Source organism: Acomys minous (assembly GCF_964271855.1).
Source record: "Acomys minous genome assembly, chromosome: 16".
NCBI lineage: Eukaryota > Metazoa > Chordata > Mammalia > Rodentia > Muridae > Acomys > Acomys minous.
This window is the reverse complement of record NC_140498.1, coordinates 42,687,844-42,709,228: the sequence shown is the minus strand read 5'-3', so window position 1 is coordinate 42,709,228 and position 21,385 is coordinate 42,687,844. Positions and strand designations below refer to the sequence as shown.

At 55.1% G+C, this 21,385-nt stretch overlaps 1 protein-coding gene across 2 annotated transcripts; it reads right to left on the bottom strand.

Annotated features, from left to right (window-relative positions):
* Positions 1 to 532: 532 nt before the first annotated feature.
* Positions 533 to 21,375, bottom strand: GLIS2 (GLIS family zinc finger 2). Of its 2 annotated transcripts, none has more exons than XM_084764042.1 (7): positions 20,897 to 21,375; positions 6,700 to 6,920; positions 5,664 to 5,836; positions 4,836 to 5,012; positions 4,625 to 4,758; positions 4,424 to 4,545; positions 533 to 3,184 (listed from the first exon to the last, which is right to left on the bottom strand). In XM_084764042.1, the coding sequence occupies exons 2-7, from the start codon at positions 6,869 to 6,871 to the stop codon at positions 2,394 to 2,396; spliced, it is 1,569 nt and encodes a 522-aa protein (XP_084620168.1). In that variant the 5' UTR covers positions 6,872 to 6,920; positions 20,897 to 21,375; the 3' UTR covers positions 533 to 2,393. The 2 variants fall into 2 exon arrangements, with proteins under 2 accessions (XP_084620168.1, XP_084620169.1); XM_084764043.1 differs by having other exon boundaries at positions 4,424 to 4,542; positions 20,897 to 21,361.
* Positions 21,376 to 21,385: the final 10 nt, after the last annotated feature.

Here is a 21,385-nt window from a genome sequence, read left to right as displayed (position 1 = left end):
TAGTAAGCCTAGCCTATGTTAGCCCTGGCTGTCCTGGACTCGCTTTGAGACCAGGCTGGCCTCGAACTCACAGCAATCCTCCTGCCTCTGCCTCCGAGTGCTAGGGTTAAAGGTGTGCGCCACACACCCGGCCACAGCTACTCTTACCCAATCCCTATGCATGTCCTGAGGAAACAAAGGGTCCACCCCTCCCCTTCCCTCAGGACACAGCATCCGTAGCTCCAGACCTTCCAGCTAGAACTCAGCACTGCTCTCAGTAAGCTGGCTGGGAAGAAGCCTTGGCTGGCCAAGTCTTGCAGGCAGCAGCAGACCAAGGCCTGAACCTTGTGATGTGTATGTAGTTCAACCTCTCTATCTACTTGTTACCTACTCTTCTAGTCAGTCTCAACTTCAGCGTGAAGGTAGTGCGTGGTGGTAGGGCAGGTGGAGGTGAAAGCTCCAGGCCAGGCCTTCAGGTGCTCTAGTTGGGACACCTACAGCCCGGCATAAGCAGGTGACCCAGCTCTTGGTACATCTATTATGCAGAAACCCATCTTTGCAAGTCACGTTTATTGTTTCTTTATAAACTTCCTCTCACATGGAGGAATATATTGTTATAGTCATTAGCTTATCTCTTTTTTTAAACTCTATGCTAACAGCAATGGAGCCAAAAGTAGGGAAAACATAAGCTACAATAGAAAGGCACTTAGAACCTGTTAAAATACTGATATCCTGGAATGTGCAACAACAAACTGACAATAAGTATACCGGCCCTTCCAAGCCTGGTCTATCACTGTATCACATGCTGATCTAATGTCACCTTCCAGTGCCCTGTTCCTCTGCTCTTGGGCTTGAGGCTCAAACCCAATCCCCCAGCCAGGAACTTAAGGCCCAGGGCCCTAACAGAGCCAGTAGGTTGCTTGGATCCTGGGTAGACCCGAAGATAGGAGACCAGCTCCTTAACGTGCTCACAGCCCCTTCAAGGGGCAGAGCCAGCACAGCCAAGCCCTGTCAGGGCTGGGGTCCTGGAGACCAGCAGTCAGGCAGGTCAGGTCAGGGTGACCCTTCTGAAACAGAAGGGCAGTCTGGGAAAAAGTAGATTAGGCAGAGCTGCTCAGAGGAACCACAGAGCTACTAAAGACCCCACTACCATCCCAGCAGCCTTTTTGTTCTACAGATGGGGAAGTGAGGGACTTAGCCACTCTGCAGCATAGTACAGGGGACAGCAAGGGGCCCAAGTTGGGGCATCTAGCCTTTTGGAGCTGTGGAGCACATAGTCCTCCAATGTCCTTGGCTTATTCTAGCCCCGCGTATGTGCTGCTTTATTCTGAGTAGCACAAGCCCTGGGGTAGCTGGCTTGGGCAGAGCTCCTGGGCAAGAGAGGCACCACCAAAAGGAGTTAACTGGAAAAGTTGGGAAACAAACTGTCACATGCCCAGTCCTTCCTTTAGCCAGCTTTTCCCAAGCAGAATTGGTTGTCCAAATGCTGTGCTTGGCTGCCTAGGCACCCTCACACCCAGGGGCTTCAGTTTGTGGTTTCTAGAAAGCTCCTTCCTAATGAATCAGCCCTTCCCTGCATTCCATGACTATAGCCCCCAAACCTGCATGTAGCTGCTTCCCAAGCCTGGCAGTCCCCTGGTGTAGACCAAGGTCTTGCAGGCTACCAAGCTTGACCAGACCAGTACAAAGATCCTTTCATCCTGCTTGCACTTTCCCAAGGAGAAGGTGAGTGGTCAGCTGCCCCCGCCCCCTTGGGAAAGTGTTGCCAACCCTCCGGCAGTGCTGATTTTGGCAGGAAGAAGAGGGCACTGACAGAGCAGGCTTCTCTGCTAAGCAGGCAGGGAAGCACCTTGTCATAGCAGTAGGCAGGGAGATGCCAACTTTTTCCTGTGGCTTAGCCAGGGCCTGTGTCTGTCTTGCTCTCCCTCCACGGAGTGGGCCAGAGGGAAAGGGGTCTAAGCAATTCCCAAGCATGGGCCTGTAATCACTGGGGGCTCCCAAGCTGATAGGTAGATAAGGCAGGGAAGAACGGCAACCTGCCCAGCCAGGCTGGTCATGGAGAGAACTGCACCAGAGCAAGAGGCAGGACTGAGAGTCCTGTGAGGACAGAACTCCGAGGAAGGCCTCACCCAGACTATATGGAGCGAGGCCTTAGCACCCAAGAGTAGGGCCCTCCGTGGACAGCAGCTCCAAGCCAAGTCCTCACTCTGGAGCCAGGAAGTCAGCCAAGACCTTCTAGCACCATGCTTGCCACCCAGCTCGTCTGGGGCTGCAGCTTCCCAGGGAGCAGACCCTTGGGCCCTGGGGCAGTAGGATATTATTGCTATTTCGCAGAAGAGTTTCTGTTCGTCGGGGATGAGCCCACCGCAGGTGGCTGGGCTGTCAAAGCTGGCAGGCGGGTAGCCCAGTTTCATTCAGTTTACCACAGCTGGTTTTAGCAGCACAGACCCTGGTGGGATGACCACCCAGCCAGGAGTTAGTGCTTCGGGACTGCTGGCCGCTGAGTTGCCTGTGGACAGGTCCAGTACAGTGCCCGGTAGCAAAGGGAGTCCATCAGGGCTTGGCCGGGAGCGGCTGCGCTCCGTCCTTTCCAGAGGAGTCTTGTGATCCTCCAGGCCCAGAACCCTGGCAGGCACTGACCCACGACCTTTCTCCCCTTCAGCCTTGCTACCAGCAGAGCCACCCAGAAGAGAGACCACAGGCAGGCCTAGTCCACCAGCCCCAAAGGGTGAGGGCAACAGTGGGTTTTTGGCCAGATTGAGGGGCAAAACAGAGCCTGGCAGCCCAGGGCCTATGCCCCCACTCCCACCTCCACCATTGCCACAGGCCAGAGCACTGAGGTCAAGGGGGCCAGGGGCCAGGGGTAAGGGCAGGCCAGGCAGACTGGGGCCTCCAAAAAGGGCAGCAGGGTTGGGGATAATGATCTGAGCCCCACTAACATAGGAGCCACTGTCGGGGGTGGGGAGTGGTGGGTTAGGGGGTGGGCGGAGCTGCAGGAGCTCCTGCTGCTCATGGGACACAAAGTGGCCATGGGCTTTGATGTGCTTGCGCAGTGAACTGGGGTCCGTGTAGCGCTTGTGACAGCCGGGCATCTTGCAGTAGTAGGGCTTGTCTACGTAGTGGGTGCGAGTGTGCTTGAAGCGGTCACTTGAGTTGGAGTAACGCTTGTTGCAACCCTCATAGGGGCAGACGTAGGGCTTCTCACCTGTAAGGATGGGCTGCATTGAGGGGTGGCAACTCTGCCAGATCTTTCCACTTATCCCCTTGCTTCTCCCAGGCCCAGAGCTCCTGAAGCATTCTCTGATTTGGGACACTCACTGCACCCAGCAGGAGGCTGACCCAACTCAGGGCAGCAGGCAGAATTCAGCCTGAGGAAGATGCAGCTGTGCCTGGGCCTCCTTGTTGGGCACCTTTCAGGTCTTTTGCTATAGATCCTGTCAACACTGGACACAACTTGAAGTGTGCACCCATGCAGGCAGAACACTGTATACATAATTTAAAAAAAAAAAAAAGGCCTGTGCCGCCACTGCCCAGCTTAAATTTGTTTGTTTTTGTTGTTTTTTTTTAAAGGATTTATGATTTATTATGCACGCAGTGTTCTGTCTGCATGTGTGCCTGCATGCCAGAAGAAGATACCAGATCTCATTATAGATGGTTGTGAGCCACCATGTGGTTGCTGGGAATTGAACTCATGACCTTTGGAAGAGCAGCCAATGCTCTTAACCTCTGAGCCATCTCTCTGGCCCTTAATTTTATTTTTGAGACATGGTCTCACTATATAATTCTTGCTGGCCTGGAACTTGCTACGTAGACCAGGCAGGCTTTGATCTCTCAGAGATCCTCCTGCCTCCGACTCCCAAGTACTGAGATTAAAGGTGTGTGTTACTATGTCGAGCTTTTCTCTTTATTATGTATACAGTGCTCTGCCTGCATGTACCCCTGCAGGCCAGAAGAGGGCATCAGATCACATTATAGATGGTTGTGAGCCACCATGTGGTTGTTGGGAATTGAACTCAGGACCTCTGGAAGAACAGGTGGTGCTCTTAACCTCTGATAGTCCCAGTCCCAGCTTTACTCTTTTTAATGTAGTAATTAAATAATTTAAAATGATGTGTGAGGTTCTGTGGGGCTCAGGGTACAATGAGGAGAGGCAGACACAGTCTGCCAGCCCTAAGGTGGTGTCAAATGATCATACCCATGTAAAGTGTGACCCCCTAGCATGTGGCCTTCAAGGTGATATGAAAACCAAGCCTCTGATCCTAGCACTTGGGAGATGAAGGCAGGAAGACTGGGAGTCCATGGTCATCCTTGGCTATATAGTTAGAAGGCAGCCTAGGCTAAGTGAGAGCCTGTCTTAAACAAGGGGAGTAGGGTATGAACAATGAGATGTGTTCCTGTTTTCAGTCTTTCCCTGCAGCCCACTGCCCCTCCACGAGAGGCTTACCTGTGTGGGAGCGGTTGTGGATCTTGAGGTTTTCCAGGCGGGAGAAGCTCTTGTTACAGGTGGGGCACCGGTGTGGCTTCTCATTGGTATGAGTCCGGATGTGGATGAGCATCTTGTACCTGCTCCAGGGAGGGCCCAGGAGTACACTCAGCTTGATGGGCACCCAGCCCCTCCCTTCCTGCCCTCACCCTGCTCCCTCACCTGGCATTGAAGCCACGGCCATGGCGGGCACAGCCCTCCCAATGGCAGCAGTACCGAGCATCCTGTTCCGGCTTGACATGATGGTCATTGACGTGGTCAACCAGGTCTTGGAGGAGCTCAAAGAGCTGGTTACACTGTGGAGCCAGGCAGGGTTCTGAGCCCAAGTAGGGTGCTGGCCCAGCCCTCACCACTCTTCCCAGCCCCCACTCACCTTGGCCCATCGACACACCAGCTGCTTGGCCAGGGGCAGCTCTGGTGAGAGGCACTTGTCCTTGGGGGGTGTGAGGAAGGAGGAGGCAGGTAGATGCAGAGCCCCCCCAGAGCCCAGGGGCAAGAAGAACTGGAAGGAGCTGGGGACACCATCCAAATAGCGCAGTGGCTGGAAATCCTAAGGAGTAAGGATAAGGGCTGGTTAGTCTGTCCCACTGGCAGGCCAGACCCCTCACTTTTGTCCTTCTGTGGGCAGTATTAATCATATCAGTACAGCCTGAAGTTACTATTCATACAGCTAAATTATATCATTATGGTGTTGCAGTATATCAATATGCCACACGCCTTTAATCCCAGCACTCGGGAGGCAGAGGCAGGTGGATTGCTGTGAGTTTGAGGCCAGCCTGGTTTACAAAGTGAGTCCAGGACAACCAAGGATACACAGAGAAACCTTGTCTTGAAAAACAAAACAAAAAACAAAACCCAAAAGACAAACAGTGTTATTAATTCATGGTGTGTGCATATATGAGCTTGTTTGGAAACAGTCTGTTCAGAGGTAATTAGCCAGCTGAAGATGCAGGCAAAGACAAAGGGTGCAGTTACCAGCCTGGAGTGAATGCCAAGGATTAGGGCTTCCAGAATCTAGAACAGCAAGAAGGCGTTTCCCCTGCAGTCTTCTAGAGAGCATGGCTTATCACCACCCTTACTTCATAGTTCTAGAACTGAGAGGATTCCTTTGTCTAGTTTTAAACCACTCAATTTGATAGCACTTGTCAAGGAGCCCCAGGAAGCCAACATACCCTCCCTCTAGAACCTTCTTCCTCCTTACCACAGCAGTAGGCAGTGGAGGCAGGTCCCCATTGCTCTGGCGTTCAGGGGACAGGGAGCTACTGCCATTGGGGGAGTCCAGACCAGATGGTGGTGACAAGCTGAGGTCCACCAGGGGGGCTGTGGAAAAGCGTCCGTCTACCTTCTCAGGGAACTTGGGGTTCAGCAGGAAGCCTGAAGAAGATGATGTTTCAGGGAAGCTAGCTAGAGTCCTGCTGGATCAGGTCCCACCACCTCTGGATCCCAACCACCACCTTCCAGTATTGTCACCCCAGATATCCAAGAGCAACTAGGACAGTCCCAGTGATGACATCACCAGAGAGCCCAGCTAGCAACCAGAAACAGGAAATTAATTTTCTACCTTGGTGGTTCATACCTGTAATCATAGCATTCAGGAGGCTGAGGCAGGAGTCAAGGCCATCCTGGGCTACCTAATGAGTTCTCTGCCAGCCTGGACCACACAAGACCATCTCAACAACAAGACAGAAAATTATAATTACCCTTCTTACAGATGAGACTTATCTGACACATGGGATAAACAGTAGAATTGGAACTGAAACACAAGACTACTCCACTCCCTGTCCTAGTGTTCCCTTCTATAAAATGGGAAAATTGCGATGAGCTGCCTCTTGTACCTCAAGTGCATGGTAAAACTGTTTCCCAGGCCCGTTTGAAGGTATAACAGATGAGGTGAATAACGCTAGGCGAGAGCACAAAGCATGGTTAAGACACATTTGCCTGGCTCTGTCCCCGCCACCACCTAGTTTAACCAGCCATAGAACCCCAAAGTACAGAGATGCAATCTTGGGACTTCTGATGCTGCTCCCCCCACTCCCACCCTGGCTTCTCCCTCTTTCCAGATCCTTTCCCAGGCTCTGGCTGGAGCTGGCTCTATATGCCTGCTGTGTGGATTGAGCAGATTTCAGGTACTTAAAGGATGAATGGACAAGCATGGAAGTGGCACTCTCAACCAGAACCTGTAGCTATATCCTATTGGACAGTCTCATCTGAGGCCCCAGCCCTGACTGGTGCGGTACCTGCAGGGGGGGAGCCTGGCGAGCCAGGTGTAGGGCTGTCATCCACCAGGCCCAGCTCCCTATGCAGAGCATGATGTCGGGCCACACCCAGTGTCCTTTCCCGCTTCTCTCTCGCCGCCCGGAGCTTGGTGATACTCAGCTTTAGGTCAAGCGGCTCGTCCAAGGAGTGCATGGTGATAGGGAGGGTCTAAGACAGTACCCAGCTGGTCTTCAGCAGGAACCTGGAAAAGGGCACAGGGTGTGTAGTGACATTGTAACCTTAAGTTTCTACTTCAGCTCTACCTTCTAAAACTGCCAGGAACTGGGTAGCGGTGGCACATGCCTTTAATCCCAGCACTAGGGAGGCAGAGGCAGGTGGATGGATCTCTATGAGTTCAAGGCCAACCTGGCATACAGAGTGAGTCCAGGACAGCCAGGGCTAAAACAGAGAAACCAAAACCAACCAACCAAATGAAATACCTACCAGGAGCAGAGGAGTAGAGATGACACCCTGAATGGCCTGGTTCACAGATATCATGGAGAGTTATGTCTACGTACTGTAACATTCCACTGCCACTTCCCATGAGTCTTGGGATAGGCTAAGGTTATGGTCTCTATTTAACCATGAGAGTGTTAGAGACTGCCCCAGTCACAGAATTCACAATCTGGCAGAACAGCCAGACTTGAGGCTCCATCTCCCAGGAACTAGCTGGCTAGGGCCCAACTGTCACTTCTGATAGAATGGGAAGCTATGCTTAGGAAGGCTGCCAGTCTGAATCCAGAGAGCTAAAAGCAGGCCAGAAGCAACATGCCTTCTCCAAAGTGTAGGTGGTACACCTCAGTGATCAGTTAAGCACCCGCTGTGACAAAAGTGTTCAGGGCAGGGAACTCTGTCACCCCCAAGGGAAGTAGTCTATTCAAAGCCTGGCCATTAGAGTGAGTTGAGTAAGCAAGGACTGAACCTCCCAGGTAAGGGATGGACTTCACAAGCCACCAGGAACCACTGGGCTTTACCTACCACCAGGGGGCAGCTGGAGACTGTGGCCAGGCCAGCTTTGCAGGACCCGCAAAGGACAGTAGATAGTATTCAAAAAGGAAAAACTGGTAATGACATTCCTAATTTCATACTGTAATACTCCTCCTTTTTGTACAACTTCTCACTAGTGTGATCTTCAGAAGTATAAATGAACTCATAAGAAACACTGACCAAGAGAAGGCCATTCCACACCAAACACTTCACTTTCCAGCAACAGTCTCGCCCCCATCAGAAACCTCCCACTCTAACACAGGTGGGTGTGGCAGGAAAAAACCACTACCTGGAAAATACTTGGAGCAGTTTATTGAGTGTGTTCTTGGGGGCTTGTGGGACCAGAGCTGCTGAAGTGCCCTAACGGGTGGAGCACAGCAAGAGGACAGCCACCCTACCCATTTCTTCTCCAGGCCAAGACTCTAGGGCAGCTCCAGCTACCTGGCTCTCATTTGCTTCCCAATTACCTCCTACAAGCTCCAAGCTAAAGTGGCATCCCCAGTAGCCAGGCGTGGTGGCGCACACCTTTAATCCCAGCACTTGGGAGGCAGAGGCAGACAGATCTCTTGAGTTCGAGGCCAGCCTGGACTACAAAGTGAGTCCAGGACAGTCAAGGCTACACAGAGAAACCCTGCTCGAAAAACCAACAACAACAACAACAAAAAACCAACAACAACAACAACAACAAAAAAGTGGCATCCCCAGTACACAGGATGGCTCCTCCCTGGCCTGAGATAATGCTTGTGAGGCCATAGCTCCAGCTCCCACTACATGTGGGCATGCAGGGATGCATCGTTGGAGCACAGGAAGCCCCTCTTGACTGGGAGATTCAGGTCTGCAACTTGTCTCCATTGAAGCTGTCTGATGCACTTGTTACTGCTCAGACCATGATTGGACCAGAGGCACTGCTGACTGATACCTGGTGACCACAGCACCACCCTCTTAGGAGTCCCAGACCCACATAGGTGGTGGGTAGGTGACAGTGATGGGTGGCCTTGAGCCTGCTCATCCACCATTCCTGTCTAGGCAAAGGCTGCCCTCTGACTGAACTACAGCGGGGTCTGTCTGTCTGTCTGTCTGTCTGTCTCCCTACCTGTTTATTTTTAGACATAGGCCCAGTCCAACCTCCCTGAAGCTCCTCTGTGCTGAGAGCCTGGAAGGGGAGGAAGGAAGTAAATATTTATGCTGATTAAGAATTCAGGAGCCAGGAAGGGCTGGTGGCCTGGTCCCTCTTCTGGCCCAAGGCCACAGGCCTCCCTGCCCCCACACCCACTGTGGAGAAAAGAAGGCCACTGGCAGGGTGCCTGAGCTAGAAAGTCAAGCGCTGACGCTCAGTCACAGTGCCAACCAAGCAGTATCCTTTGGCACCTGCTCCTGTCTCATGTCCTCCCACCAGAGGGAGCCTAGGAGGAGCCACTGGTCTGTCACCTGGTTCTGAGGACCTCCAGGGAACAACAGCACAATGTTCAGCTATGGCTGGAGGAGGCCCCCAGCAGGAGCCCATCTCCCTGGATGAAACACCCATAGAAGGAAAGGGGACTCTGATGACTGCCCCCACCACCATCAGCAGACTCAGTCTCCAGGGGCACCATTCACTTCCTGTCCCTGGGTTCTGCCCAAGGAGGTAGGGGTTCATTCTTGGAACCAGAATCCAACCCAGGCGCCTCAGCCCCTCCTGGGAAAGGAGGAAGGAGCCGCCCCAGAGAGTCCTGTTAGTTTTCCTATCCAGAGCCCCCAGGGAGTAGATGGCCTGTGACCCCACTCATGCTCTGACCTTGGCCAACCTCAAAGTCCTCTCGGACTCCCATTCTCAGCCAAAAGCAGCCAGTCTGTGATCCGCTTTGCTTTCTGTTCCTGAGCTAGGTGAAAGGGGTCCCTGACTTTTCTAAATGCCCCTGCAGTTCAGCCCTCCAAAGCTGGCCCTGTCAGCACCAGCCAGATTTAAATTCCCGGAACAAGAACGCTAGGGGGCCATGACTCCAAGAAAGGTGAAGCCACCTCCCTTGCCAAGATCCCACTGCTTGCCCCTTAGAGTTCAGGAGAGCTGGAAGTATGTGGGTCTCCAGAACACCTCTCCCAATCAGGTGTTCATGGGTACAATGCTGAGGGGCCAGGAAGCACACTAGCCAAACCGACAGGGCTACTCCGACCTTGCTGGAGAAACCACCTGGGCCTCAGTTTCCCTACTGGTCGGATGGCTGAGTGCCCTGCACCCTGTTCTGGCAGTGGAGCTGCAATCAGGGATCAGAGGCCACACCTCGGAGTACTCACTGGGTGCGCCCCTGCGGCACACCCACCTGCAAGGGCCCACGACGGGAGTCTGCACCGTGGAGGCTCCCCAGCTGCAAAAGGAACTAATTAGAGCAGAGGGAGCAGGAGGAAGCGGCAGCAAGGGAGGAAGCACAAGAGGGGGCAGCACAGAGACCACCGGGGCGGCAGGGGTGGGGACAGCCCTCCCACAACCCCGGGCGGGGGGTCACCCTGAGGGTGGGCTGGGCGCCTCCGCCTCCAGCCGGCCCTGCCAAGACAATGACTGCTATTGTGCGCCCAGCGCAGGCCCTGCGCAGACGGTCCCCAGCTGCAGCTCCTACAGGGCACCGGGCCCCCTGTAGACCTATATGGGCTACCTTCCCTTCCTCTTGGGGAAAGGAAGCTTCAAAATCACCAAGCTAAGAGAAGGGGCCTAGATTCCTGCTCAGCATGAAGTCCTTCCTTCCCTGCCAGAGGGAGGATATTTGGTTGCCCTTGACACTGGAGGGGTGGAGAGCCAGGGCTACCTGTGCTAAATAACAGGGACTGAGTCCCTGGCAGAAGTTTTAACAAGGACCTAAGCAAAGTGGGTGCCCACTAAAGTGATGAACACACCATTTAACCAGGGGTAGTCTTGAAACAGACCATTTGGTTAGCTATAGCAAAACCAGCCTAGAACTTGTGGACAATGATCCAAGCTGCACCTGTCCAATGCAGTCAGTCACGGTGGCACGTGCCTGTGAAACCAGCACTTGGGAGATGGAGGCAATTAGATCAGTAAGTCAAGGCTGGCTTCATAGTTACACACACAAAGTTAACACCAAATTCCTGGTTTCCTTTCACCTCTCAGCAGCCAGGCACTGATCTGAGTGTCTCCAACTCCTGCCCCAGGTGGAAATCATGAGTGGCAAGACCAAAGCTATGGTGCCTATCCCGGTGACTTCCTCAGGCAATGGCTGATAGTCCAACCTGCCAGCATCTGTCACAGCAGGTGACACTTCATCCCACTTTACAGATGCAGAAACTGAGACTGAGGGCAGTGACCTGTCCTGGGTCACAGGGTTTGTCTGTAGCAGACAAGGGGTTTATCAGCCTCTCCTGTGGTGTCCTTGGACTTGGCTAAGGTTGGTCAACCCCTCCCGAACCAAAGGGCTTATGGAGCTAGGTGCAGAACCCAGGAAAGGCAGTAGGGTGGGTAGGTGCTGGAGGGGATGGCAGGATGAGGGAGGGCATCAGAAGGCTTGAAGAGCTGAGGGCAGCAATGCTGCCAAAGCAAATGGCCCATAACCCCACATTCCTGGGAACCGGCTGTGCTCCCTACTCTAGCCAAGAGCTCCACCCTCCTTGGCGGCCTAGCGAGAGAGACTGGAGGCAACGGCAGGGAAAGGATCTCTCAGGCCCCCTTCCCAAGCCTGGCTCTCCTGCTTCCTGCCATGTCCCCTCGACCCTAAGTTCAACACATAAGAGTTAGACACACAATGGGCACTTGATAAAATCTGTCCTGTCACCACTGCTAAAGTCCTGAGCCTATAAGAATAGGTCTGAGAGCCGGGCACGGCGGCACAAGCCTTTAATCCCAGCACTCAGGAGGCAGAGGCAGGTGGATCTCTGTGAGTTCAAAGCCAGCCTGGTCTACAAAGTGAGTCCAGGGCAGCCAAGGCTGCACAGAGAGACCCTGTCTTGAAAAAAACCAAACCAAACCAAAACAACAACAACAACAAAAAAAGAGAGAGAGAGAGAAGGAAGAAGAGGTAGAAGAGGAGGAAGAGGAGGAGCAGCTCTGAGGAGAGCTGGCCCTCCCTGTGTACTGACAAACATCACAAATCTCACTCCAAAACATAACTTTGGCTGGCCTATATCCCTTGGACCTCTACTGCCCTGCGGAATGACCACAGAGTTGGGAGGACACCCTCCCTGTGGTGCCTGACAGCACTAAGAGGCTCTGAAAGGCAGGTACAGTGGGGCCAGAAACCTCTCAGGCCTAGGGAAGGGGCAAAGCCACTGCACTTCCTGGAAGGGCTTGGAAACCCTGACAACCCATGACTGCATGTAGCCCCCTCCCAGTCCCAAGAGGAGCACCTAGCCTGCACACACCACCTCAATGGAAACTGAAACCAGAGCACTAATCCAGATCTGAGCTCTTCTCTGCTAGAGGACACTGGGGACTGGCTGAACAGCACCTGAGGACACAGCTTGCAGAGAACTTGGCTATGTCGAGTTCATACAGCAAAGACAGCTTCAAACTCCCTGGCTGTACCCTCCTCTGGCTGTGTGACTTCAGACAGGTCCCTGCTACTCTCTAAGCCTCCACCACAGGAGAGATTTCTCACTTTAGATGTTCAGGGCATCCCATAGGACAAGCCTTAGCCCCCAGGGTCTTCATCTGTACCCCAGGGATGACCCACACAAGTGAGTCTACTAAGGTCATCCAGAGCTGAAAGTAAAAGGTCAACAGGTTTGTTCCTTCTGTATCCCCCATAAACCCCACCACAGGACATAGGACCTTCCTTGACCCAGACCAGGAGGATGGGTGACAAGGGCCCTGAAAGCCTTGGCACTCACAAACATTCATGCAAACATGTGGCCCTCCAACTGCAAAGTCTGTCTGGGCCAAGGCCTCCAAATGTTCTGGTGGCTCTGGTCCCCCTTCTCCGGCCCCCACCTCCTGCTGCCTGCCTGCCTGCAGCCACCTTTGCACAACTATGTCTGGTATTTTCCTGTCTGCCCAGCTTGGGGGGGTATGGGGCCATGAGCAAGCCTGCACCTGGGCCTCAGCCAGAGGCAAGCCGGCCAAGCAGCCCCCACACAGACTGCTGGGCTGGAAGGGAAGGACACAGGGCTGGGCAAGGCCACTGAAATCCCTGGGAGGGGTGGGCAGCATGGAGCCAGATAGGGTCACACACCCAGGAAGGCGAGCATAGGCAGAACTGCCATTCTGGTACTGGAGACGTAGCTCTTTTGGTAGCGTACTTGCCTCGCAAACACAAGGCTCCAGGTTCTGTCCCCAGCACTACATAAACCAGGTGTGCTGGCAAAGGCAGGAGGATCAGAAGTTCACAGGCAACACAGTGAGACCCTGGCTCACAACACAAAAACCCAATGGGGCAGTGGTGGCTTACACTTTTTATCCCAGCCGTTGGAGACCAGCCTGGTCTACAGAGTGAGTTCCAGACAGCCAGCGCTATACAGAGAAATAACATCAACAACAAAAACCAAACACCACCGAACTGCTATCTAGCTGGCTGCTGTGGGGAGAGGGGTGCTCTAAGGTCAGCATAGGTCCTGGCCAGTACCGCAGTGCAGGTGGGCAAGCAGAATTACAGACATGGGGTTTCACCATTGTGCACAACCACACCTGCCAACTCGGCAGCAGGAGGGCGAAGGCAAGGTCTGGACTTTGGCCCTTCCCTCCCCCACTTCATTTATGCATTCCAACACCCGGCTCTCTGCTGGGGTCCAGGATAAATCAGACGGAACAGGGCCTGAAGGTCGCTCAGACACACAGGCAGTGAAACAGTCTCAGGGGCACACAGTTCTATTGAGGGTTGGTAGGGGCAGATCTGATAAGGCCATGGGGACACAAAGCAAACCAGGGAGTTGGAGCTACTGTCACTTGCCTATTCTTCTATCTACTTGGGAGGCTGAGGCAGGAGGATTATAAATTCTGGACTACAGAGTGAGTCCAAGGCCAGGGTGGGCAACATAGTAACACTGTCTCAAAGAGGAAAAAGAGGGTCTTCCCTTGGAGCCACTCCTACTCTTGGAATCCTTTCTCGCTTCTCCTTAAGTCTACATTTGCTCAGAAAATGGCTCAGGGGTAAAGCACTTGCCTAGTGTACAGAAGCCACTGTTTTTGATGTTTGTGCTATAAAAAGAGCAGAAAGTCTGGAGACAAAGGAACCAGGGCCTGGCTGATGTACCATCCTCGCTTACCCTGCCACCCCGGGAATGAGACGCTATGCTCCCCATCTTTAAGTTAAAACAATCCGTCAAGGTCACAGCTTACAAACAGTGAGGCTGGGATTCAACTCCTCTCTCCAAAGCGTCTTCCTGAGCCCAAGGCTGCAGCACAGGACCAAGGGAGTAGCTCCCCAAAAGCCTGCTTGTCACTCAGTACTGGACAAGGCAGCAGAGAAAGAGTCCTGAAGGACCCCAGAAGAAGCTGGTGGGCACTGAGGAGCCGTAGTGGTCTAATCAAAAGGGTGCCACTTGCCCCTTCAGCTCAGGGCCTCAGCCTCTCCTTCCTTAGGATCCCTGCCTCTCTGAGAGCCTGAGGCTTACTGAGTGGACAGCTACTCACATCCCCTGCAGTTCTCATGTCCCCACCCCCTCCTCTGTCTGCCATGTCTTCTGGGATACACCCTGCCCAGCCTCCGCCTCTCGGAGCTATGCTCTTCCAGGTGCCCAACTTGTCACTGTTGCTGAGGGCCAGGGGCTCACCAAGCCCAACAGCAGTGCTCCTAAGCCTGCCATACCAGCCCTGGGTCCAAGTCCTGGCTAACGCGTCACTAATACCACCATGCCGCCAGCTCTCAAGCGTGCTGGGTGTGCCTGTGTCCTGCTATCTGACCTTCAGCCGCAGGCATAAGGCACCTCCTTCCCAGAAGGACGGTCTGAAGTGGGCAGGGCCTAGGGCTCCTGGGCAGCTCCAAGCCCACAGAGGAAAAGGGATGACGGTGACTCGAGGCATAGCTCAGCTGATGAGATGCTTGCCATGCAAGCATAAAGATCTGAGTTCAATCCTCAGAACCCATGTAGACCAGGCCAGGCATAATGACCCATGCTTATCACAGCAACACTGGGGAAGCAGACAGACAGACCCCTGGGACCCAGCCAAGCCTACGTGGTGAGTCCCAGGCCAATTAGAGACCTATCTCAAAAAACAAGATGGACAGCTTCTGAGGAATGACACTCGGGGATTAACTTCTGGCCTCTACATACACAACACACTCACACACATCCCCACAAGCATGAAGCCACATTAAGCCACACATACACAAAGGGAAGATCACCCAAGCAGGCCCTCCCCCCACTCCTGCTGACCCAGAGCCCAGTCGTCTTTCCATAATGAACTGAGCTTATGAGGTTGGAAAGCCAGATGTGTTTTTTTGTTGTTGTTGTTGTTGTTGGGGCTTTTGTTTGTTTGTTTGTTTGTTTTGGGTTTTTTGAGATAGCATTTCTCTGTGTAGCCTTCGCTGGCCTGGACTCACTTTGTAGACCAGGCTGGCCTTGAACTCACAGAGATCCGCCTGCCTCTGCCTCCCAAGTGCTGGGATTAAAGGCGTGCGCCACCATGCCCAGCCAGGTGTGTCTTGAGTTGGTATTAAGGCAAGACCATGGGCCCTAGTTTAGCCATTGTAAAAGAATGGGGCTGGCCTGCAGTGGGATGGGAACTGGGACACCCTACGACATCCAGACCTGTTTCTTCACATGGCCCTATTGCACCTGACCGTCGCTACTCCCAAACACTTGCTCTCTGCTGGATGTGTGTTGAATGAGTGAATAAGTAAATTCAACTGGGTTTATTCTCTAGGTGAGATGGTAGGTTCGAGGGTGACTTAAGCCCTACAACTTGATGTGACTTCCAAAGTCAGTGTTGGAAACAGACCTAGGACCAGAAGTCTCTTCCTCCTTTCTGGAGCACACACTTGGAGGGGAGAAACAGTAGTGCCATTACTGGTCAGTGGGGATGACCATAAAAACCCAATTCCTCGGCTTCATCTCTTGGGACACCCGCCTACCCTAGTTGGTACCAGTGGGCACACTGTACAATGGCTGGCCTCTATCTTACCCTTCCTTCCTCAACCACTTTCTGACTAGCTTACCCACTCCGGACTACAAAGCAAATCCGGAGGCCAGGTAAGCCTCCAAGCCCATCTTTACCCACAGCCAATCAGATGAGGCCCTGCCAGACCCAATCTGATCCCTCAGGAATTGAGCAGGGTAAGGCCTCCCAAGTAGCACTTGGGAGGGTGGGAGGGACTTCAGAACAGGGAGGATGAGGAACGGTCCAATAGCCTTCTCAGAGAAGGCGCATCACAGTTGGGGCTGAGGCATCTATCTGTAAATGGGCCGGGTGGGCTTTGAAAGTGTGGCTCAGGGGAGAACTAGCCTAGGCAGGCTGGGATGTGCCAGTCAGACCCAGCGGGGAGTGCAGGCGAAGGACAGAAGGCTCCCTTGGAGCCTGGCAGTAGACAGTGAACTGGGCAGGTTCCAGGCTAAAGTGGCATTTCATGCGTCAGGCCCAAGCAGTTCTAGATAGCAGCTCCTTTCTGCCCTCCCCTCATTCCAAGAGACCACAGGACAAATCACCAAACCTCTCAGAGCCTCAATTTCCCCCACTAGCCTCCAAAAAACCGCCGTGTCTTACTGCTGGGATCTCAAGGAGCTGGTGATTGGTGAGCTCCAGGAAACCCTAGAGACCCTGTCTGATGAGAGGACGGTTCTCCCTCAGGCTCCCAGCACAGGCTGACGCAGGCGGCTCAGCAGCCTCCTGCTGTGAGGGGCTGGAGGAAGGCACCAGAGGCTAGATATGCACCCCCTCCCCTAGCCATCTGCTCTCGGAAGCCCCCCCCCCCCCCCCCCGACTCCTCCCGCCAGTGGCTACTACCTATGCTCTCACGCAGCCATGACAAAGGACTTGAGGAACCCTCGTCTCTCACCCCAACAGTTCTGGCCCTGGAAGATTCTCAGCCCATTTGGCCCATCCCCCACCAGGGGCATCTGGAGCAGATGGGAAGGCCCCAGCCCCTGAAGCAGACTCAGTCCCACCCTCAGGCCCCTCCCAGCCCAGCCACCAGCTAACGAGGGCCTCCCCCTCCTATCAGGGGGATGGGAAATGAACAGCCATAGGCAAGGACTGCGCCAGCCCAGTCTGGAGATGCCCAGAGGAAGGTGTCCCAGCCGCAGTGCCAGAGGAATTGAACCCCTTCTCAGGAGGACCGCTGTGCTCCAGCACCAGAATGGAAAGGACAGCCAGGCCTAAGCAAGGGGCTGAGGGCACCCCGCTGCCAGACTAGAAAACTGGCTGGCATGGTCCTTCCCATAGACCCAGATGCCCATTTGCCTTTTCCCATCCTGAACCTCAGTTTCCTTACTTATCACATTGGCATAAGTGAGTCTCTCAGATTTGGCAACTTCAGGTGAAGATGCACCCTTCGTCAAGTTAGCCAGGCAAGTGGAAGGCATGTGTGTTGGTTGGATTTTTCTCAGGGATCCTTAGGAGGGTATTAATGCTGCCCCTCAACACCATTACATTGTTGTGCCAACCTAACCCACTTGGGGACTTCTGCCATTTGTATTAGCTAGAGAAGGAGGGGTGACTCTGCTAGGGTAAAGGGGGGGGTGTGCCACAGACAGGCTTTACCCTGCAAACACTCCTCCTCTACCATTGGCACCAGCAGGCTCCATCCTGTTCCTGAGATCAAAGCAATGGTCCAGTCTGTCCAATCAGCAGGAGAGGTGCTTGTTAAAAATGCCCAGTGCTCCAGGAAAGCCAGGGCTACACAGAGAAACCCTGTCTTGAAAAAACCAAACCAAAATAAAACAAAACAAAAAATGCCCAGTGCCCAACCTGGCCACACTTGTACTAGAATTCACCAGGGTGGGGCCTGGTACAGCCACCTAAAAAATAAAATAAAATAAAGAAAGAACAAAAAAAGAAAAGAAAAGAAAAGAAAAAACCCACTGGGTCAGCAGCTGTGCCCCACAAGCTTTGCTGGGGCTGCAGTCCACACTGCCAGAACTGGCAGCAAGCTGGGACAGGATGGATGACTGGCCCGCCTGGCTCTGGTGTCATGCTTGGATTCTAACTCCGTGTGAGGGTACCCCACAACTCCTAGGGAGGAGAGGCCTCTCAGCAGAGGCTAGAGAGCCCCAGGGCTCTGGCTAGGCCCAGAGACCCTTGCATCAGCTAAGAGAGGGGCCCTTGTCGCGTAGCACACACCTGCACCAGCCCTAGGGTCCCTACTATCCCTGAAAAGGGAAAGGATGACCTCTGAATACCAACCACAGGTGAGCAGAGAAGGGATGGGGGGTGGCAGCTCGGGGACAGAAAGATTCAGCCCCTCACCCTGCCCTGATTGAGGATCTCTCCTCTGGAATCCAAACTCCCCATCTGGGTAAAGGGCCCACTTCAGCTTCCTCCAGTGGATCTTACACACACACACACACACACACACACACACACACACACACACACACACACACACACACACCAGCCCTCACTCTATCCTAGACAGCCCTACCCCAAATACCTCCAAAAAAGCAGAACTGCAGGCCCCAGCCTCAACATCTGGTCCCCCAGCCACAGCTGTTACCCTCTCTCCCTCATTCTGGGATTGCCCCAAACCCTGCCCAGCACTGGCACCGCCCTCTCCCCTAAGTGGGAAATTCAGATTCCAGGAGAGTCCAGCTGGGGAGACGGAAATGTGCATGGGAAAATGTCGTGTGAGGAAAAATACATTCTTCCCTCCACACCAAAGCCAGCACAGACCCTGGAACAATTTTGGTGGCCAGTGGACCCTCCCACTACACAAGGCCAAGGCTGGGCCAGCCTTGGAGGGGAGCCTGAGTCGCAGAGGTGAGGTCCAGCTTCCTCTCCGGCCCTGAGGAGGGGCCCTGGCAGTGCTTTGTCTGCCTGGTGTTTCTCACTGGTACTGGCCCCTCACTGGTACTCCCACTAAGGAAAGAAGGCTAGAGAAGAAACGGCTATGGCTACTCTTTTGCAGCCGGGCTTTTTAGAAACAAAAGCTTTGCGGGAGCGAGGTTTACACGATTGTTTAAAATGAGGTTTTGGGATGTCTGTGGCATCCAGTTATTCATACTGGCTCCACCCACGGATAATTGAGAGTTGGCTTTGTTGGACGTATCCTTTCTCCCTGCCCCCACTGACAGGCCAACCTAGTCTTAAGACTCAGAAAGCTCACCTTGCCTGACCCTAGGTTTTACAGATGAGGGAACCGAGGCCTGGACAAGGGAAGAGCCAGGCCAAGGAACACTCAAAGCTGGTGGCTGTGCCAAGATTCAAACTCAAGACACACCGGTGTCTCGGCCAGGAGCTTTTCCCCATTCACCCAACACACAGATGTGTCCTGGCTCCAGCAAGTCCCTAAAAGCCACTGACCCAAAAGCAGTAGTGCCTGGAAGTGGGGTGACTCATTGTCTGGCTTCCCACCCCCCACCATCTATGAGGGAGGGCTGGCAGGTGTCCCTGTATAGAGAGCCAAGAGCCAGCGAGATGCCCCAGGGGGCCTAGGCTAGGGTCACTTTGGGGCCGGAGAGCCCCAGCTGGAGGGATTTAACACCAAAGGTCAGGGGTCACAGACAGGGAAGGGCAAGCAGGCATAGGGGGTCAGGGGGTCAGCGTTAATGGTAGCTCCGGAAAGAAGGGGGAGGGGGGAAAAGCTGAAGACGCAGGGCTGCTTCCATGGGGTCTCCTCCCCACAAAACCAGTGCCTGGCACTATCCTTTGCTTGACTGACGACAGACAGGGACATTTTAAGCTGGGAAGGGGTTGTGAAATGGGCTAGACTGCAGCACAGCAAGGGGTGTCCTAGGAGACCCCCCTCAGGTGCAGCCCCTCCCCCAGTACAGGCCAGGGCAGCTGAGAGGCCCAGCCTGAACCCAGAGGGAAGAAAAAAGGAGGAGAAAAGGGGGGCTCTAAGGTCACTAGAAAGGGATGTGTAAGCTGGGCTGGGACAGCTGTGGTACTGTGCCACCAGAGTGGAACCTGGGGAGAGCTGGGCACACTGAAGGGCTCAGTTTACATTCCCGGAGCCTATGGAGTCCAGAAAGCTGAAAAGACAGCAGTTGTGTCTCCCTGCTACTGGCTCAGCCCCACCTTCCTTCCTGGGTGCCCAGACAACAGAGAGGCTGCTGTACAGGGTGCCTGCCACAGAGGACCAAGACTCAGGCTCCAGCCCAGAAGGAGATCCCTGGGAGCTCAGGCCTTGGTACCGCCATTGGCTGGCCTGGCTGCCCCCTTGGTGTCAAGCATTCCCTCTAGAGCCAAGATCTTGGGCTGTGATGGCCGGGGGCCCAGGACTCCTCCCAGCATCCCTTCCAGCTTCCCAGGCCCCAGGGCAGGGCTGGGCAACTCCCTGCAACCAGTGCTTCCCGGCCACCCTCTGGCTGGGCTGGGCGGGCCCTCCGGGATAGGCAGACAGGCAGCATGCTGCCCTGCTGTGGCCTGAGTACCCTACTGGGCAGGGCAGTGTGCCAAGGCGTCCAGGTGCCAGCCTGGATTCCAGCTCCATCCCAAGGGGCCTTCGGGGAGGCGCAAGCATCTTCCTGGTGTATGGGGGGGGGGTATGCACCTGCCTCACCCTCTCCTCCAGACCCACCCTTAGGATGCAATCACTCACCCTCTCCAACCTGCCAGGTCCCTCGCCTGCTTCCATCCACCTTGCAGAGTGGAGCAAATGCTAGGCTGTACTCCAACTCCCAGGGCTGAATCAAGGGACGCTCCCTTCCTACCTTTCCCGAGGCTTGCTGAGGGTAGCAAGAAGACTTTCCCCAGAATGGGAAACAACCTGGGCGCACCAGTAAGCGAAGGAGGCCGCCTGATGCCCCAGACAACTTCATGCCCAGGCTCCGGGTGGCCTCTCTCACCTCGCAGCGCACCCCGACCGAGGCCGCCCAACTTCCCCACTGAAGTTTGCGTCCGCCCCGGGCCCGGCCGCAGTTCGGTTTGGCCTCCAGACAGAACGAGGGAAGGAAAGAGAAAAGACCGGGAGACCGAAAGACCCAGCCAGGGAGCGGGCGAGGGAGGGAGCGCGCAAAACCAGCAAGCGCAGGGGCCTCAGCGAGGGCTCACAATGGCCCGGGGCGAGGCGCGGACGCGGGAGGAGGAGGCGACCCTCAGGTTCCGCGGCCCCGCGCCGCAGACAAGTCCCTGGCCCGGTCCGGGTCTTCCCGGCGCGACGCCCGGGGGCTTCCTACCTCGGCGGCCGGGCTGACTGGCTCCGGCTGCGGGTTCCGGCGGTCGGGGGGCAGCGGGGGGCGGGCGAGGGGGGCCGGGGCGGGCGGGGGCCGGGGCGCGAGGCTCACGGGGCGCGGGCTCCCCTGGCGCGGCCGCCCGGCGCCCGGCCGCTCCGCCACATCTGCAGCTTGGGGCAGGGAAGGTGGCCGCGGCGGCCGGGCCGTGCGGGGATGTCTTTGCGAGGGAGGGAGGAGAGAGGAGGAGGGAGGGGGCGGGAGGAGGGACCGGCGGCCGTGGAGGAGGGCGAGGAGGAGGGGCGCGGGGGGCGGCCTCCCTCCCTCCCAGCTCTCTCGCTCCCGCCCTCCCAGCAAACCCCTCTCGCTACCGCGGCCCCAGGCCCGGGGCGCCAGCTGCCAGGCGGAGCGTGCGCGTCGGGGGGAGGGGGCGGCCGGCTGGGCCGGGCAGGGGAGGAAGGGCTGACGGTCGCAGGAGCGGGCACCGGGAGGGAG

What these genes read in the sequence shown, in the direction of transcription:
- GLIS2 (XM_084764042.1), bottom strand. Translation starts at nt 6,871, where the DNA reads ATGCACTCCTTGGACGAGCCGCTTGACCTAAAGCTGAGTATCACCAAG. An exon ending in GCCAGGCTCCCCCCCTGCAG is followed by an intron (nt 5,837 to 6,699) that starts GTACCGCACCAG and finishes CATCTTCTTCAG; the next exon opens with GCTTCCTGCTGAACCCCAAG. An exon ending in GGCCGTGGCTTCAATGCCAG is followed by an intron (nt 4,546 to 4,624) that starts GTGAGGGAGCAG and finishes CCCTCCCTGGAG; the next exon opens with CAGGTACAAGATGCTCATCC.